The 20,850-nt window shown below is 38.4% G+C and overlaps 1 protein-coding gene and 1 long non-coding RNA gene across 2 annotated transcripts in view; both read right to left on the reverse strand.

Annotated features, from left to right (window-relative positions):
* Window positions 1-70: 70 nt before the first annotated feature.
* On the reverse strand, window positions 71-7,427 carry LOC112162343. Its single transcript, XR_002922050.2, has 4 exons — window positions 7,101-7,427; window positions 4,685-4,757; window positions 2,721-2,813; window positions 71-1,014 (listed from the first exon to the last, which is right to left on the reverse strand). It is a non-coding gene; the product is annotated as an uncharacterized LOC112162343 (long non-coding RNA).
* Window positions 7,428-9,806: 2,379 nt separating this feature from the next.
* efhd1 (EF-hand domain family, member D1) overlaps window positions 9,807-20,850 on the reverse strand; it is a 117,590-nt gene continuing 106,546 nt past the window's right edge. The window contains exons 3-4 of the mRNA XM_024298148.2: window positions 20,555-20,689; window positions 9,807-11,013 (exon numbers count right to left, since the gene is read on the reverse strand). Of these exons, the coding sequence (XP_024153916.1) occupies window positions 10,879-11,013; window positions 20,555-20,689 (270 nt within the window). The 3' untranslated portion in view covers window positions 9,807-10,878. The remainder of the gene's footprint in view (window positions 11,014-20,554; window positions 20,690-20,850) is intronic.

Raw genomic sequence — 20,850 nt, forward strand, 5'->3', positions numbered from 1 at the left:
TAGTAAAACATGCTTTTGTAGCTTTAAATTAGCATGTTTCAGTAGGATCTATCTAGATTGGTTAAATATATGCAAGCTTATTTCATTGCGTAAATACTACTCAACTTTGCTAAATACATAATACATGACTGTATTGTGTAATTCCTTAAGAAAATATTTTATAATAATTACTCAACATTGTAAGATACATTTTAAGAAAATGCCTCAAAAATCCTAATTAAAAAATATTGAGTACCTTGTAATAAATTACATTACATTAAACTTACATCACCTTTTCCATAATATTATGCAAAACATATAGTTATATTTACTCAAGAATGTTGCATCAAGCGGTTGCATGCAACTGCATTAAGTAATGCTAACATAAACAAGCAGTTTCCCTGAAGTGAACAAAAAAAACATTGCCAGTAAATCATTTTTAAACATTTTGCATTTATTATGCAGTTTTTACAACATTCAATTTTTAACATTGCACCTATATGAACATTTAGAATAAATATAATCTGTAAAATTTAAATAAAAGCTGTGGGTCATTTCAAAATAACTTTGCAAGCCATTAGTTGCATTTTCACAATAAATTTATTTAACATAAAAACATTCACAAACTTTGTCTCTTTTTAAACAGTCTTGACCAGTGAAGTAACCAACACCCACAGTTGTTGATTTTTTGTGAACAGTTTGCTTCTCCATCTCAAGTCTATTCTAGAAGCTTCTGTTTCAGGACTTGGATCTTGTTTGAAACTTTCTTGGCATCGAGCTCCATGAGCACCTTCTGGCAAAATTCAATGTGTACCTGAGTTCCCGAGGGTAGCTCAGATTGAGCACGTACATCAGTCCAAATAGCAAATGGAATGCTGGTGCATTGTCATGAAGGTCTTGCAGAATGGTGACTCCCTCGATGATGATCCCCACATCTTCAGGATCTTCCCTGCCACAATCTCCCCCTTCATGAAGAATGGCATAAATGCCGATGGCGGTGTTTGGCATTTGCTGCTGGGCACAGAAGTCCAAATCCTAAAAGAAGGACACAAAAAAACTTTTTACAGGAGGTAGAAAATACTTAGTCAGATGTATGATTTTAGCACTTGGACCATCACAAATTATTAATTTAAGTTATGTCAGCCAAAATAGACAAGTCGGTGAGGATTTTTCACAACTGGTCAAGTACATAGTTAATTATAATCTCAAACTAAGGTACAAGGAACTCAGGTCATGGCTACCCCTAAATTTATAGGTTAAATTCAATAAAAGACAAAGTCCCATTGACTTAAAAGGACATGCAATATTCAGAAAACCAAGATGTAGAACAAAAGTGTTGGCGAGATCTGTGTCAATATATGGTCCCAACTAGGGGTGTAATGGATCACAAAACACACAGTTCAGATCGTGTCACGTTCGGATAATTTTTCGGATCAGTAAAAAGTAAAAAAAAAAAACAACGGCTGCAAAAAATAACTAGATAAAAGCCTAAAAATCTTTTGAAAAGTTTAAAAACAAATATTTTATAAAAAATCTATTCAGTACTTCAAAGCATAAATATACTCTCTTATATATTACATAAATTTTTTTTGCTCATTGAGGCCTATTTATAAAAACAAAATATCTTTGAACTTTGGACACAAACAAAAAACTAAAACATGTTTCTGAATACATTTTCATGTCTTGAGACCAAATCTACAAAAACTGGGAGAGAAGAATACTTAAAAATAGTTTTGAAATTACCAAATCTATCTGCAGTAACCCCACAAAAGCACATTTTTTTCGTGATGATCTGTACGGACCACGTATTACAACATATGAAATCCATTAGATAAGGAAATCAAAGATACAAAAAAAAATGCTGCCTTTAACAGTGTTATCAATAGGGAATTGCTAACAGAATATTAGAGATAAGTTGTAGAAAAATAATTTCACAAAACTTGTGTAGTTAATGCTGCTGGACCTAGTGTAGGTAAATAGAATTAAATGAGGTTTTGTTTAGACAACCGTTTATGTAAATGTGCATGTATTGTTGTTTATATATACCTATGTAAAGATCATCCTCATTATCCTTGTTTGAGACATTTTCATTTAATTTAGTTGATTTAGTAATGGGGCAGATAATACAAGTTTTCTTTATTCTGCTACTTTTCATGTATTAACTGTTTTTATGTTTACATAGTATTATAGTGTTGATATGTATTGTTACTAAATGATTTTTTTTTAAAGTAGGTACATTAAAAAACTTAAAAAAGTTTTAAAATGGTTGCAGAATGCCACAACAGTAAATGTACAACTATTTTGAAAATGACATTATATTCATACAATTTCAGATTTATTCGAATTATATTGCAACAACGAGACAGTCTTATCATAAACCTAGTACTAAAGTCTACATTGTTAGGATTGTGGTAATCAAAAACCACAACAGCTCAGAGTAGACTAAGAGCAGTGCATTATTAAATCGTGCCCCTTCCAAAGGCAGCACTGGTGTCTAATTTATGCACAAAAGTATTAAGTTGGCCCCCCTCTGCAATTGGTCGTCATGTGTAATGTCCTGCAACATCAATGAATTCTCTAGTATGAGTAGAAAAATATTTTCAAACTTGTACAAATAGGAATAAAATGTGCTGGACAAATTATTTACTACACTATACTTACATGTATCCAAAACCATTAGTCATTTAAAATAATCTTGTAATTTCCCTCTCATTTACTAACATTTCATTCAATAAACTTACCATGTACTCTTTGAAAATGTTGCTTGGGTCTTCATTGAGATAAACGGCAAGGGCCTTCAGGATACAACATCTTCTTCTATCAATGGAGTCCATCTAAAACAATAAAAATTATTCATAAATTGGGGGTAAAATGGGATGTAATGCAACCACAAGGGGAACCAAGCCAGGGTCTCATTGTCAAGCCCGGGTAAATACAGAGGGTTGTTTCATTAAGAGCATACTCATAAAATCTTTGCCAAAAAAATATTCGAATCAGACCCTATGATATTCATAAACTGGATTAGTTGAGGCCCAGGTTAACAAAGACTGTCATTGGTGGTGTTCACCAACAGGGTGCCGGTAGAAATTGGACAACAGTTGGTGAAAAAAGGAGAGAGGAAGCGTGCTCGTGGGCATAGAGACAAAAAGAAAATTATTAGTGTTGGACTGAGAGCAGACCGTTGAGAATGTTTGAACAAGTGATGGGTGATATGGAAAAAAATTGATATCACGATAAAAAATATTTTAGGTCACGATAATATACATCAGCATATACTTTCAGGTATTCTCTGAAAAACTGTCATAGCTTACTTTTCTGACGGTTTTAAGTAACAGATAACTGAATAGTCACATTTGAGAAACAAACATTTTAGTGCAGCAAAATAAATCAAATGAGAACAGATCTGGCTGATATACAGCAGCCTTCACATTTGTTTCAAGAATCAAAGATATTTAAACTGAATTTGTAAAAAACACTTCATGGGAAATATTAATGTGCACAACAGTTTCATGTTTCTGAGTAGAAAAACACATTTTTGCACAGAATTCTGCTAGAATTACATCATTTATATCAACTGTTGAAGAGTTATAACAATATTAACACTGGAGCTAAAGCTCCACAGTTTAAACAAATGTTTTTTTTTTTTCTTTTGGTCTCAATTTTTGAACGGATAAAGAAGTACTTGCTAGTCTTACTTTGAAAACAAGAATCTTCACCAACATTTTATGGCGAAGATTTGTTTACTTCTGGTAAGTCATGCAGCACATTCGGCTTTAAAAGGGGCCCTACCATGAAAATTCTACTTTGAGGTTTTAAACGCATTTTACTGTTCCTTCCTCATTATAAAGAACCCCAAAGTGGCATTTTGATACATTCATGCATTTAAGAGTATTCCTCTAAAAACTTGCACTGTCTGCTGCAGCCCCTCCCATACCCACAACAACGAGTGGGTGGAAACGTGCTGACGTAAGATCAATGCCAACAGCTTCCCCCAGGAAGTCTGTGCTGCAAGCTCCGCCCCCAGACCTACACAACCCTCAATTTATCCACAGAACTAATGATGATCAGCGTTCATTTGAGTTTATTAAGTTATTATTATCATTATTATACGTTTTTTGATATAGATTCAAAAGCAGAGGAGATCAAATAATGAAGGTCAGAAAGCAGTTAATTGATTGCAACACTGGGAACGTGGTAGTGGTTTTCAAGTTTTAGTAAAAGATAGGCCAACTTCAACTCTATACTATCTGACAAGTCTTTACACTCTGTCAGTGGCTTCAACATCATCAAAATGTGCAATGCTTTCATCTGCAAGAATTTTGTCTGTAGCAAAACAAACTGAAGTTTGGCTTTCAGCTGTGTTCACAATCCCTGATTTAAAGTCTTCTACAGTGTATGAACGGTGTTTCCGGCTTTTATGTGATTTAAATGTACCATACACGTTTGTTTGGTAAGAGCAACCCTTAAACATGCAATGCACGGTCTCACTACTCTTTAGATGAGAGCTAATGAGAGAAAAAAAAATCTTTGTCCGAAGCGAGACCAGTAAAAGGACACAAATGGCAGCTAAATGTTGCAACTGTTTTCTGTTATTTTTTGTGGATGGGATCTACTTGTATGACTGTAAAGAGTATTTAAATTTTTAAAACTACAAGGGTAATGAGAATATGCACATGGATGCAGACATCTGCAAACATGGACTAACCTGTAGTGCCTGAACAAAAGAGTCCTTGTTGACATCACTTTCTGACACAACTTACAACGCCACATCAACACATCTGTGGGAAGAAAAGGACAGCGTGTGACACACAGAATTTTCAATAGCATTTTAAATATATTAAATAAAATTCCTCTTATTTTATAGTGCTTCTTTGTGAAATTAGATTCTCAAAATCTGCAGCTTGCCATGTGCAATTGCACTGAGTAATTCACTCATGTAAACTTTACTGCAGCTAAAAACGTGTAATTTAGCTATAGTTTGGTGTAAATAAAATCGTTTGCATGCGCTCAGTGTACACAGTGGTCCCTCATCTCGGGGTTATATTCACACTGGATCCACACCATTGAAGCCCTGCCCCTAAATACTCAAAGCCTCCCTACATAAAAATGCAGGAACACAATAGATTACTTATGTTACGTTTTTAATCATAAAAGTAAAATATATTTAACTTTTATGATTAATAACGTAACATACAAGTATATATACTTGTATAGCTGACTTTAAAATTAAGATGTAGTGTGCAAGTTACTTCACGCTTAGCATGCATCAGTTTGGCTCTTGTTAAAATTTCCTTTTTTTTCATGTGCTTAATATAACCCTGACACGATTTATAAATAATGAATTCCGGCCATTCCTGTTGGCATCACGAACGGACGCAAATGTACACTAATGACTAATGACATATTCTTCTGTTTGTGTGCTTAAGTGCGTCATAAAGCTGAATTAAAAAAAAAAAAAATGATTGTGTACATTGTATCTGAACCACCAACTATGTATGAGAACAACAGAAGCATGGACGAAAATCACCCAACAAGATAGTTATTAGACTAGCTTACTTATGTGCAAACTTTTATTAGCCACCTGGCAGATGGTCCTCAAGATTTTCTCTTTTTTTCCCCCAAAAATATAGTAAAGCCAAATTAAAGTGTATTAAATTTAGGGAATTAAAACAATTTATTCATGTTTTTATTTGTTAAACTGCATTCACATCCAACGTGATTTGACATCAAATCGTGCTCACCTTTGTCATGGGTGGGATAGCACATGTGGAGTCATCTGGACCCCAGAGCATAATAGCTAAAAACAATAAGCGTGGTTTAGATCATGGAGGTGGATGCAGCGCTGCGCAAATCGCCTGGATTGCAGTGCATGTCGGGTAGTTTTGACTCTTACGTCACTTGTCAATCATTGTGAAAATATTGCGAGAATTAGAGTGAAGGTATGGCACCTACTCAGGCAGGGGCAGCTGAAAATCTGAAGCTGTACTGGGTGCAAGCCACCTCGATGACTACAAAACAATGCATTGTGGGGAAACAATGTCCTGGCAGTACTTGTACTTCGATGTGATGCTGATCAGAAATGACTGGTGCTAAATTAAGAAAATCTGCGCAATACAAAGTTTTCTTCATCATGCAAAATTGCCACTGCCATGTGCACTGTCCCAAATAAACAAATAAAATAGAAATTAAAGTTATTTTTTAAAGACAACAAAAACACACATAACCAAAGATTATGTTTACCCCTTTTTATTTTTTTCATCACGGATTTAGTACCTTCCAGAAATAGTTACAATATACACCGATTTCCTTAATTTAGCGCCAGTTCATCCTGATCAGCGTCACATCCAACTACAAGAACTAACAGGGCACAGTGTCCCACAATGCATTGTTTTGTAGTCAAGGCGGCTTGCATCCAGCGCAGTACCTATTTTCTGGCTGCACTGGCTTAGAAAGGCGCATTGAACCCACCCTTTTCCCCGCTATACTTAATGACGCCACACATTTGACATCGGTGACAAAAACTAACAAGTATACACCGCGCTGCAGGAAATCTGCACAGCGTTATGTCGGCTTTGGCAATCTCAAACACGTTTACTAGCATACACCCCAATCCAGGCAATCTGTGCGGCGCTGCCTGCCTGGGGGCTCTCAAACACGCTAATTGAAACAAGTTGAGACGATAGTAGGAGCACCCCACCGCACATTTCATTAACTTTACGTGAAAATTTGCGGTTTTGCCCAACAAAACAAGCGGGAGGAGAAATGTGCGCCCATTTTTGCCCTGGGCGACAACTAACATCGCCCATAGAAGAAAACCGCCACAGCTCTCACAGTCTACTAGCGGATCACACACCTCCTCCACGTTCGTCACCATGACACGACAAGAAAGTGCAACAAAAGTTTAGATTTCTTACAAAAAACGTTCAATATTTAGATTACTATACTTTTTTTTCGTTCTCCAGTAGTTCGCGCTCATACGAAGACCGTTGGCAAAACAAAATGGTTGACAAACGCACACTATTCGTTCCGCTTAGAGCCCCTGATATGCTCTTGAACATTAAAAATATTGAGATATGTAACGACAAAAAATACTTTTAAAAGAGAAGACGGGGTTTACTTACTAATAACAGTGAAAGACGGCGACGATAACCTCAGTGAAGTCTTCCCACCGTGGTAACGTCTTCAGCGCGTGCGTGGTTTGGTCAAGTTTGACCGCGAAACTACCAAGTCAGCTACGGAATCCCACGAGGATCAAAATTTTTAGGAGTCTACTCAAGAGTGTTGCGTAATCCCTTGTCAACATCTTTGTGTATTGCAAAATATTAAATGTATTCATTAATATTTACGCAAGGATTTTAAAAATGGGTGGAAAATCAAAAAAGTTAAATAAAAATAAGAAAATGCACTTCAGTAAAAGTAGGAACAGCCATAGTTCATTTTTTTTAATTGAAAGAATGTATTCCGCCATTTCCATCTTTTTTGCAAAATCCACCACCGTCTGTCCTTCTACATTCCTCTCCTGGATACCAAACCTGCCAATCACCTCCTCATCACCTCGCTTTCCTGCACCAACATGACCATTGAAATCTGCACCAATGACAACTCTCTCATTTAAAGGGATGCTCATCATAACTTCATCAAGGTCCAACCAGAACTTCTCCTTCTCTTCCAGCTCACATCCTACCTGTGGGGCATACCCACTAACAACATTGAACATCACACCCTCCATTTCTATCTTCAGACTCATCACTCTGACACTCTTTTTACCTCCACAACACTCCTAACAAACGCCTCCTTTAGGATAACTCAATTTCTCTTCCCATCTCCACCATGATAGAACAACTTGAACCCTGCTCCTAAACTTCTAGCCTTGCTACCTTTCCACCTGGTCTCCTGGACACACAGTATGTCTACCTTTCTCCTCTGCATCATGTCCACTAACTCTCTACACTTTCCTGTCATAGTTCCAACATTCAAAGTCCCAACTCTCAGTCCAACACTAGTGACTTTTCTCTTCTCTCTCTCCCTACGAACCCGCCTTCCTCCTCTCCTTCTTTCACCAACAGTAGTTCAATTTCCACCGGCACCCTGTTGGTGAACAGCACCGATGGCGGTCGCTGTTAACCCGGGCCTCGACCAATTCGGTTCGGATATCGAAGGTCTGATTCAAACCTCTTAATTAACTAGTACTGATGAAATAATACACTTAACACTTGTTATCCAAACTGAACCATTTAAAAAAAAAAAAAAAATGCAATATAAAATAAAAACTATCTAGAAGATGCATTCTGACTATCACTGATATTTCACTTTTTTGGTAAAGCTGAATTTAATAACGTCTTCTTTCATTGAAAATTGAAATACTTTAGTCCAAATGCAGACATCATGAATGCAAAGACCACAGCGTGACTTCAGAAGTACTTTAATAAAGTTACAGATCTTCATTCCACGGGGAGCAGAACAACACATCTTCACATCTGCCAAAAAAATAGATTTTATTCACTTTTGTTAGATTTGGCAACATTTCCGTCCCTAGGAAAACAACTAACACTGTAAACTATTGAAACCATGGCAAAAACACACCACTTAGTTTCACAAATAATACTGCAGAGGTAAGTTAAAGTAGCTGCTAAGTATGTGTGAACACTGAGTCTGAAATGTGCTTTTATCATCAAACAGAAATGGTTCCATCAAACAGAAACGATTCTTCTAAAACCATTGGATGCTTTCACATTGGAGCAGAACCAGAGACGACTCAGACACAACTCTGACTCTCTGTCATCTGCTCAACCTCAGTAGTCTTTGATGTTTGAGTTTACCGATGACATCGGCTGTTTAATGACACAGGAATGACAGTCCCTTCACCCATTAGCATTGCTTTTATTCAGTATAACATGAATGTTTCAAAAAGGTTTTTAGCTTCCAAATGTTTAGTTCAAAACAAACAAAGCTAGAGATATGATACATTATTGTAAAACCCCTTGGAATAAATACGTGGAACTTTGAGTGAAGCCCCGCCTGTTTTTTAGACAATTTTTTACATTGTTTTGACTTTTTTTCACTTTGTTTGTGGATTTATACATTTTTAGTTTGTCTCTATGTGTTTGAGCTTTTGTTATGATACGGAAAAAACTACTTGATCTCTTTTTTTCATTATTCTTGCAGAAGAAGAGACTTAATTCACTATTTGGAATTGTGCATTTTCGACATTTTCAGATTCACTTGCATTTTTGTGATATAATCAAAAATATATTGGTATAAAAGAAGCTAGGCTTAGACTAAAACGGTGCATATATAGCATTACCACAAAAAATATTACAAATGCTACAGTAAAACCGGGCTTGGCAACCACTTCCAACCAAACGTCTATGTAAACATCCGTTTATGAAATTTGTGTTGACGTATAGCTACGCAAGATTTGAAGTTTCTTTTCAGGCTCTACACACAGTGCGTTCCAAACTATTATGCAAATTTTATTTAAAGTTCCCCTCCAATGAAAATCCTGTTTTTAGAGTTTCTAACATGTCTGTGTGTCATTTTTCTTCTGAAAGAGAACAAATGTAATAAGAAAACATTTTGTTTTTGAATTTCAGAGTATTTCTCCTTTTAAATCAATCAAACTGTCTTGGACAGACTCTGTTTGAATGAATGATCTTCTTTCCATCAACAGCTCTGCTGCACATGCACTAAACCCTCATCTGTTCCTAGCGTGTCTAGTTCAGGTTCTGGACAAGAGAAGATGGTATCTTCACATTGACTGTAGTCAAATGAGCCGCCGTTCACATTTCTGTGGTCAAATCAGCATCACTGGATTTTTTTGTGTGAGTTTCATCCAATACTTACAGTAGCAGGACTGAGAACGCTGGAAAATCTCCACCAGACTCCACGGAGCTTCTTGATGTGACCACGGAAATGTGAACGGCGGCTCATTTGACCGCAGTTGGAAAGGATTGGAAATCAGTTAAAGTTCGATCAATGAAGCTCTTTACTTCCTTGTCCGAACATCCAGATCAAAACGAAACTGCTTTAGCAGCAGTGATGATTTATGCTAGCGAGACACAGAGCTACCATAATCAGACAGGGAGGGGTGAGTGTGTGTGCCCGGAATGGACCAGCTCCACTCAGCTCCAAAAGCCATGCCCCCTCAGAGGAAATTTTAAATTCAAGTGTGATTTAAATGTGATCATCATACTATGAAGAGATTTGGGGCTGATTTCGAGAACACACCAACTAGTAAGTTGGTGCAGATAAAGTCAGAATGAGGAAGGTTTCTGTCAGACAAATACATCCATAAGCAAATCTCTGTGGAGGCAGTTCTCATCCAAACAGCAGCTCAGAATATTCTGACATCCTGTAAAGAGATTCAGGGAGAAACTCTCCAAAAAATTCAAATGATTCAAGAATTGTGAAGCTGCTACAAAATAAGAGTCATATGTTCAAATGGAACTTGACCTCTGAGGATGTTTTTGATTGAATCACTTTAGATTTCAGTCAATATGACCTCCTAATGCAGGAGCACCAGAGGATTCTGAGAGGACTGCCTACATTTTTTCTTCAGATTCTGTCAGGATTTAGCTTAGATATTTCTACAAGATCCACGAAGAAGCAGGCTAGCAGTTAAATACAACTGGCAACAAGTTAAAACGACATGCGGTGACACAAACCACGGCTACCGTTAAAATGCTTCACAGGCAGTAGATCATGAAATGAAACAGAAAATAATCCCAGAGCTGTTCTGAAGTGAAGCAGAGGTTTAGCTGCCCGTTTTCTGCAGGACAGGGTGGGGGGTTCTTCAGTGAGGAGCGGCTATTCCTGGTCCACGTTGGGGAGAGGCTGTGCATGGGGCGATGCTACATCTGACACTGGTAGGCGGTGTTCAGAGTGGCCGTCTTCTGACAGTCATGAGCAGAAGGCAGACTGCAGCTGCTTGAAGGCAGCTTGTCGCTGCTTTTTCTCCACCTGCTGCCGTTTTTGCTCCTCTTTCTCCTCGCGAATTTCAGCCTCGAACTTGCTGCCCTGAGACAGAGCCTGCGCCTGGTGAGGAAAACAAAAACGGCATCACATCTGCTCAGATCCCCCAACATTCTGAAGAAGAGAATATTTTTCAACACAAGAAGCAAATGCAGCTTTCGAAGACCAACATAAGAGTCTGTGCTCCCACTGATGACAGCAACAACTAGAATGTAGTTCAATGAAAGTTCTTAAGCTACGTTCATACCAAACGCAATTCACATGATGGAGGTGTCCAGTTTCAGTATTAAGTCAATGCACAGACGAGATCTGAAGTCCTGCATAGCAATTTGAGAGTGGGGTGCGGCACATTGATCTGGGAGCAGCGCTTTTTGTGCGTAACAGTGTGTTTGGGCGTCCAGAGTTTAAAAATCTGAACTTTGATGAGTTCAAACCGTCAATCAATCAGGGACTCAGCTTTGGGCACACCACTTGGGTAGAATAGAATAGAATAGAATAGAATAGAATAGAATAGAATTCAACTTTATTGTCATTGCACATGTCTCAGGTACACAGCAACGAAATGCAGTTTGCATCCATCCAGAGTGCTTTAGCAGGTATAAATATGTATCTACAATGTGCAAAGTGGAATAAATAGCAGTGAGAGGGTATAAACAAGTATTTACAGTATGAAACAGTACAGGTGAAATTCAACATATAAAGTGCAGGTAGTATGCAGGTAGTGGTCATCAGTCCATTGTTATTGTGAGTGATTTAGAAAAAAAATACAGTCAGAGTGGTGTTGTGGCAAAGTTGTCAGGAGGCAGAGTTCAGGAGTGTGGTAGCAGTTGGGAAGAAACTGTTCCGGAACCTGGTGGTTTTAGTCCGCAGACTCCTGTAACGCCTGCCAGAGGGCAGAGGAGTGAAGAGTCTGTGTGCTGGGTGGTTGGAGTCCTTTATGATTTTTCCTGCCCTTTTCAGACATCGCTTCTTGTAGATGTCCTTTATGGCAGGAAGCGGTGCTCCAGTGACATGCTGGGCAATTTTCACCACCCTCTGCAGTGCCTTCCGGTCTGCAGCAGAGCAGCTCCCGTACCAAACTGTAATACAGTTGGTTAGGATGCTCTCGATGGTGCAGCGGTAAAAGTTCACCAGGATGTTGGTGGACAGGTGGTTCCTCCTCAGAGTCCTCAGGAAGAAGAGGCGTTGGTGAGCTTTCTTTACCACCTTGGAGCATGCCGTTGTCCAGGAGAGGTCCTCAGAAATGTGGACTCCAAGAAACTTAAAGCTGTCCACACGCTCCACCACCTTCCCTTTGATGTGGATGGGTGCGTGTGGGTCAGCGTTCTTCCTGAAGTCCACGATGAGCTCCTTGGTCCTTGGGTAGAGTACAAATTCAACGTGGAGGATTGATTCGTCCTGAACTACCATCTATTTTCTGAACTTGCTGTATCCCTTTTGGGGTCAATGGGTTGCCGGAGCCCCTCCGGGCTATGGGTGGGCAAAGGTGGGGTGCACCCCGGACAGGATGCCAGTCTGCCACAGGGCCCATGGGGCAGGAGGGAGAGTGCCCACCACTTCAGCCCCCGGAGGCCGGCTGGTGGTCAGATGGGAGAGCAGCTGCAGCATGGGGAAGACCACAGCTGAACTTCTTCCTGAACTTTATGATATTTTTCTTATTTTCACTGAGATAATAATACAAAAGGTCCTCTAATTTCCTTCTTGCATTTATTTTTCCCTTCTCGGAGTAATGCAGGACAGTATGTCATCAAACTAGGTCACAGAAACACAGAAAGACTGCAAAAAATGCTGTCAGTCAGACCCAGCTCCAGCAGTGGGAGTGAAACTCACTGTTCCGGGAGAATCACTGAATGATCTAATGAACCCAGACATGGAGACGCGATTGTCAATGCTTTTTTTAGAGCTTTTTAAAATAAATAAAACTGATCTCTAGACATCATCGGTGTCTTCCATACATTATAAATGACATAAACACAGACACTACTCCATGTAGCAATAATGCTAAAAACATCTGGTGGTAGCTCCTCCTACACACGTCTGAGGCATCAAGCTTGCAAACACATTTATGGACAGGTGTCGAGCCACAGATTTAACACGTCGAAAGAAAGGCGTCTGACGTAAATTTGACACACAAATCATGTTCGGTGTGAACACAGCTTTAGGCCTTCCATTGTACGAAAGTGTATTACATTAAATTCAAAAGGTGATCTTCACTGTAACTTTTTCATGTAATTAAAAAAAGCCATTTATTTATTTTTTTTTTTACGTGGTTTTATTCAAATTTTTTAAAAGAACTATTATTCGTCTGTCATTGAAACTGTAAGATTTCCTGCAAATAAAAGTTGAAAAATGTCTAGTGTGTCCGTGTCATAGACATGTCTGTTTTGTTAATGTGCTTGTCATATCTCCATCCAGTTTTGTTCTTCCGACTTACTTCGTCCACAAACAAGCACTAAAAAATATTGGTCCGACGACAACGCACAAAGCAATAAAGTCTGTAAGATGACCAGGATGGTCAACTTTGTGTTTTTCAATAGATATTTTGTTTTCAAGACATTCTTTATAACTTTTTTCTTTTCTTTTTTTTCAAGGACATTAAAAGTTGGAGTCCTAAACCAAGAAGATAAGGACATGTCAACAACTCGCATTAGTCAAACACTCTGGTCAACTCTAAAAGAGAGAGTAATGATGCTAACATTTTCTGTGGGGTTTGTCTTAACATTAATAAATACTTGTGATATTTTTGAGATGATTTTGGGTGAGTTACTAAGAAATTGCTCATGTTTGTCTGGGATGTACCTTTGTACTTTATTGACACTCCCTGCCTGTATCTTTAGCTCTGCATGAATCATTATCAAGGATGACCTAAAAGCTCAGAACAGACTGATTCTATTTAAGGGAAAATCTCCAGCAGTAACTAATTTTCTGCATCACAACAAACAAAAATAAACAGCTCACACTGGACTATATAACTAATGGATCCACCACTCTGTAAAGTAAGAACTAAACAGAATGGGGATATTGCGATGAGTACATGAACTAAACGGACATGGATCACATCTATGACACAGATACATTGTAGCTTTTCAATTTTTAATTTCAGGTCATCTTATAGTTTCATGAGCAGATGAAGTTAGTGTCAGAAGTTAGTCAGCAAAGTTCTCAACCAAGAACTCGAACTTCTCCTTAAAGCTAATGGCTTTAAGGAGAACCCTGTTAACAGTGTTCTGCTTTAATAGTTCTTAAAAAAAAGTGAACAAAAAAATAGTATTTATTCTTTTTCAATTGAAGGCAATACGCTTCCATAGCAGTGTGGTTTAAATGGCACTAAAGTAAATTTACAACAGTTCCTTTGCAATAAAACTGTACATTATTGAAAAAAAACTAATACGTCTGTTTGCAGCTGCAGTATGGAGAGAAAGTAGTTTCCAAAGATTTGTTTACCGCTATCTAATTGTTGTAACTCCTACAATACATTTTGTGTGTAACTCTAAGTTTTCAATTGTACATTCACATGTACACTCAAATATTAAAAACTTAACAAAATGCAAAAAAATACAATTTACGCATGCGCAACTTTGAATTAAACTACCTAAACCAAACTATGAATTCCAAATGGATCTTACACATACAAATCTTTACATTGTACACACCACTTGCCTGATAACAAATGCAACGCCACATTTACACATTGCAGATTTAAAACTCTTAATATCTTCAGATGTGTGTGTAAATTATGCGTTTAAGTGCTACTAGAATGTTTTTCTTATCAGCCGCTTTGAACTTGGATTGTGAATACTATCTAGTAAACCTTGACATTTTTTCCACTTTCTTAAACAGATAATATTAAGAAAAAAAAAACCCGTCTAAAAACAAAAAGTTTTCCAAAACTACTCGCTTTCCCTATGCAAGTCACGAGTAAGTCTTAAGTCGAGTCCAAGTCCTACTGTAGAATGTTTCAAGTCATTTCAACAAGTGAGTAATATTATTTACCTTTACCAAATGTGCTTTTAGGAACTTAATTCATTCATCAAAAGTTTGCAAGCGTATTAGATAAATGGCCTCTGAGCTCATGCATCCCCACTTAAAAAATCCAAAATGATTTATCTTAAACAAAAATCACAGTTTACCAGTGTAGAGTTTCTGGTCATGGAGTCTCCTTTCCAAGCTGGATCTCAGTACATCAGCGTGTGAGAGGAGCTGTGGTCTTGACAAGGATGAACCATATTCAGAAATGGCCAGAATTCTGCTTTAATGTTTTCTTTTTTTTCCTTTCAGAAAAAACAGAGAACTTACAGAGGACATGACCCTCAACCTGCAAAACCTCACCAAACAAGAAAACCCCCCCTTAAATAGTAGAAGACTAAACCAAACCAGTAATAAAAAAAAAAAAAAAAACTTCCCACCTAAACCTACATTCCCAGAAGAGGTAAAAGGACACAAGTTACTCTTGCACTTTAAATTGAAAACATTTTAACTTAACTACACATAACAAAATAATAGAACAGAAATTAAACAAATGAAACAAATATCCGGGCTGCACGGTGGCGCGGTGGTTAGCGCTCTTGCCTCACAGCAAGAAGGCCCCGGTTCAAATCCCAGCTGGGACCTTTCTGTGTGGAGTTTGCATGTTCTCCCCGTGCATGTGCAGGTTTTTACCAGGGATTCAGGCTTCCTCCCACTGTCCAAAAAACATGCTACGTAGGTGGATTGTGACTCTAAATTGCCCTAAATTACGTGTGAATGTGAGAGTGTATGTGTGTGTGATTGAGGCCCTGCGACAGGCTGGCGACCTGTCCAGGGTAAACCCCGCCTTTACCCATCAGTGGCCAGGATAGGCTTCAGCACCCCTGCGACCCCGAAAGGGAAGAAGCGGCCAAGAAGATGAATGAATGAATGAATGAATGCAACAAATTTCTCCCGTTAACTTACTGTCAAAAATATATCATGGGGTTTGGTATGTGTGAGGATGCTGTCCCTCCACTCTCACCGAGTTAAAAGGTCAGGTATACAGCACAGGCATTATTTTGTCTTCTATTAAGTCTATTTTCTGCCAGCTGTCCCTTCTTTCGTCAAAGGCCCTTCCTCTACAGGATGTCCACTTGGGTGCACACAAGGAGACAAACCAGGAGAGGATCAGCTGGGGCTTATTGACTGTTTACCAGTGAACCGAACCATCTGCTGAGAAGAGGAAGAGCAGAATCATAGACTAGCTTTGGTGTTTTATTTAGCTTTTTTCTGGGTCTTGTATGTAGTTTTGCTTTTGTTAAAACAATGGTAACTTTATGTTTATGTTGATTATTTGCTTATTTTTCTGTTCTGTTTAACCAAATAGTCTACCTGGGATAGTACTAAAACTAGGGATGTCCAAATTAGGTTTTTTTGGGCTCGATCCAATTCCGAGTCATTCGATTTTGTGTATTGCCGATACCTAGTCCCAATCCGATAGTTTTGTAGCACATTTAAAACATTAACAAATTAAATAAACAGATTTGTGTTGTGCCTAGTTTATATTTCATTAACCTTCTTTTATCATTAAAAACTTAAATAAAACACTTCTGTGAAGTAGCTTTAATAAAGAAGTAAAAATAGAGCAAATATAAACTAGGAAAACAATAACTATTTTCTTGGTATTTAGGTGATAATTAGTCATGTGAAAAAGTGTTGTGACTTGAGCTTTTATATCTTTAGAGCTCTTCAACATTATTCACCAAATGGGATTCCTGTCCTCATTCAAAATTCTTAAAATGAATGATGACTTTGTTCGAGCATGAATTTGATGAAGAGTGTTCAGGACTAGCTGATATCAATAGAACCTTTTATTAGGTTTTTATGGTTTTGTTTTTTCTTAAGATTATGTAGTTCTTTTTTTAAGCTCCTAAGACATCTCATTTTTGGTTTTGTTACCACAGTAGCTAATTTTAAAACACTTTTGTCTAAAACCCCTCCCAATTAATGGAGATGATAGATCCCAGTAAATAAAAGGGGTGATGATTGTTTGTAAAGACAGACAGAGGGAGAAGAGCTCCATGCTGTGTGCTGGTCTGTGTGAGTCACAAAATAAATGTCAGAAAATAAGAGCTCTTAAGATTTCTGTGTCCTAATAATTGCTTCTACGCATTTCGTCTGACCTTTTACCTTCTTCGTCCTGGCTGGAGGGTTCAGTGCAGAGACACACCCACATGATGGAACTTGGTATTGAGCTGCATTACACAACAATTTACAACAGGGGTGTCAAACATACAGCCCGCGGGCTGTATCCGGCCCACCAGATGGTTTAATCTGGCCCAGTTATGAAGGTAAAAAAATATGAGCGTTTTCAAAAAACAAAGTACGTTTCTAGCCCATTCCTGTGGTGAGTTATGGTTCTTTAATGAAATTACTGCAATGTGCAATTCCACCACTAGGAGCAAAGAAAACTCAAGAGATCAAGAAATAAACACTATGAAGACCAAACCATGCCGAGTTTTAGGAGAGAAAGGGAGGTTGACGGCAAAATGTTTGCAAGTTTAACCCTCTGGAACCTAAGGCCTAAAACTCTGTTTTTGTTTACTTTTGAATTTACCTCTGTATTTTCAATTTAACATGCTTATTTGGAATCATTTTACTCAGAACAACCTCTCCTATGTGACTTGGCCTTTATTTAGTCATATTTCCTTGTTCTATTCACACACTAGACATAAAATCAAGCAAAAACTTGAAAAATGTGTTGAATTTTGCTGTGAAACCCAAAAAATGTCAGACTGTTTTTACAACATTAAATTAACGTTTTAGGTGAAATTTCAGAAAAACTACATTAATAAATTTAGTCAATAAACTTTTTCTTTTCCTTTTCGGCTTTTCCCTTCAGGGGTCGCCACAGCGAATCAGTTCCCTCCATCTAAGCCTGTCTTCAGCATCCTCCACTCTAACACCAGCCACCTTCATGTCTTCATTCACTGCATTGATAAACCTCCTCTTTGGTCTTCCTCTAGACCTCTTTCTTGGCAGCTCTAGACTCAGCATCCTTCTACCAATATATTCACTGTCTCTCCTCTGAACATGTCCAAACCATCTCAGTCTAGCCTCTCTGACTTTATCTCCAAAACCTCTAACATGTGCTGTCCCTCTGATGTATTCATTCCTGATCCTATCCATCCTGGTCACTCCCAAAGAGAACCTCAGCATCTTCATCTCTGCTACCTCCAGCTCTGCTTCCTGTCTTTTCTTCAGTCCCACTGTTTCTAGTCCAAACAACATGGCTGGTCTCACCACAGTCTTGTACACCTTTCCTTTCATTTGTGCTGAAACTCTTCTGTCACACATCACACCTGACACTTTTCTCCACCCATTCCAACCTGCTTGCACTCACTTCTTCACTTCTTTTCCACACTCTCCATTACTCTGTACTGTTGACCCTAAATACTTAAACTCCTCCACCTTCTTTATCTCTTCTCCCTGTAACCTCACTCTTCCACTCTGGTTCCTCTCATTCACACGCACGTACTCTGTCTTACAATGGCTAACCTTCATTCCTCTCCTTAATAAACTCATAAAAAAGTAGGATCAGAATGTCCAACTTTCTTTCTGTTTCTGATCTTTCTTTCTTTCTTTTTGACTAAGGTTAGAGTTATCCAACAGTTAGCCTTCTTTAGCTCTTAGTTAGCTTAGCTGATTGTGTCATTCCTATCCTTTTTTTAAGCCTCTATCCCTTTCTGGGTCACGGTCCTGCTAGAGCCTGTTCAGGGTAGTGATGGGCGAAAGCAAGGGTACATCTAAACTGGTCTAGGAGCTGGAGGCGAGCCTGCCCCACCTGTCACGGGAATAAACTGCTGGGCTAAGTGGACATCCCCCATGCTAACATACTGCTGCTGGGCAAGCAGAGAGACAGGGATCCCTCTGCTGCCCTGTCTGCCGTTTTTATTTGTTTTCATCATTTTCCAATCATCGTTCTTTTTTGCCACCACTTCCGGGTCTATTTCATTGTCTGTATGCTCCGCTGTCGTCGCCTGACAAAATAAATAAAATATAAGTGGCAGGACTTGACCGTTAACATCTTTTTTCCCCCGCCAGAGCTACAATAGATCATTTTCCTGCCAATGTAGTTTTCATTTCATTTTCATTTCATTTCATTTATTGATTTATAAAGCACCTTCCACCACCAGTCAAGGAGGCCCAAAATTTAATGAATGAGTCACAACGCGCATGCGCATCGACATTCCGGACTCAATATATAAGCCTGTGACCCCGTGACATATTTTTGACAGGTTGTGAACAGGAGAAATTTGTATTCAAGACAAAGAAAAATCAAATTTAAAGGAGACATGTCAAACATGTACTGTAACTAAATGTTGTATTAATATTTTTTTCTGTAAAGTTGTACACAAAAGTTAAATATATGCACAATTTTGTATTTATGAATACAAATGCATTTTTGTGAATACAAAATATTATTCATGAATACGTTTCTTTCTGACGGTCATCTTACCCCATACGCCCCCCTGGCCATTTGAGAAACACTGCTTTAATGTCAGATGTAAAAAATTGAAAGTCTGTATAAAATTGAATAAACTTTTTTTTTTTTTAAGTTAAATCCATTTTATTTGAAATGCATTTGACTCTGTGAATGAAAGTGTTATAGTAAGCGATTACACTACTAAGTTGTTTGAGGCATTTCGTTCCAACTAAGAAAAAAACAAAGCTGCAGATAAGAAGTTGAACAAAGGTTATTTTGCTATTATGTTTCTGGTCTGGCCCACTTGAGATCACACGGGTTGAATGCTGCCCCCAAACCAAAATGAGTTTGACACCCCTGGTTGACAGTCTCATTTATTTGGAGCTAACAGTTATATAGCCGTTAAGCTTGCATCAGCTTTCATTCAGATCTTACTGGTCTTTGTGAAACTTCAAGAATCAGAGGAAGTTGGTCGTAAAATTGTTTAATCCACATGTGCTACAAACTGATTTTGTTGATAACTTCATAACTCTGTCTTTCTACATTGGCCCTCCCATTACAATCTGATTGGTTAGATTAGATCAAACAAACGCAGACCTAATTTTATTGGATGTTGTGCTAAGATCACATACTGATGTAAATAAACACAGAGACAAAGAGAGAGAGCTTGAGGTGCGGTCTTTGTCAACATACTTTTTTAATCTTTCGATTTTGGCGAAAAATGGCAGCATTAGAAGGCTAAAGTCCAAGTCAAGTCACAAATGACTAGTGTTAAAGGTCAAGTCAAAAGTTGTCAAATTCATGACTCAAGTCTAAGTTGTGTGACTCAAGTCTGCTAACAGACAGACTCAAGTTACAACTCAAGAATTACACACATCCAATGAGACAGTTTTCTCTTCATATAACAACCTGACACTCTCTTGAAAGCTCTTTCAACTCTTGTGCTCTCTTATGGGGGTGTGATCCCTCCCATGACAAAGGTGGACATGATTCTATGTCTGCCACGGACACCAGTGAAGAAGAAAATTCTTGAAAAGAAGTTCAGCGCTCTGTCTTGTGGGTCCAGATGATCCCACTTTAAATGTAAACATGCCTAAGATAGCACAAGGGCTAAAGAAGTGTGTATGAGTATGTGTTGGTCAAGGTGGCATCATGGACCCCTCAGAGTACCTTTGCCTCAAAGAAGTCCTTAGCCCCCATCACTCCCTCTGTGGATACATTGATCTCAGACAGTCTGGCGAGCGCCATCAGCCCGCTCTCCTCCTGGAGCTCTCCAGCTGCTGCCCGGCGGAAGATCAGCAGGAACTGCAAGAGAAGACAGACGTCCTCAGTCCTGACCACCATGTGTATCTGTATCCAGAACTAGAGTCGAAATGAGAATTCCAGTACTCAGATTTACGCCAACTCATAAATTGAGTATGAATTTGTGAGATTGCGGATTTAAAATCACACGATAGTCTAGAAAA

Source organism: Oryzias melastigma, linkage group LG19 (assembly GCF_002922805.2).
Source record: "Oryzias melastigma strain HK-1 linkage group LG19, ASM292280v2, whole genome shotgun sequence".
Lineage (NCBI taxonomy): Eukaryota > Metazoa > Chordata > Actinopteri > Beloniformes > Adrianichthyidae > Oryzias > Oryzias melastigma.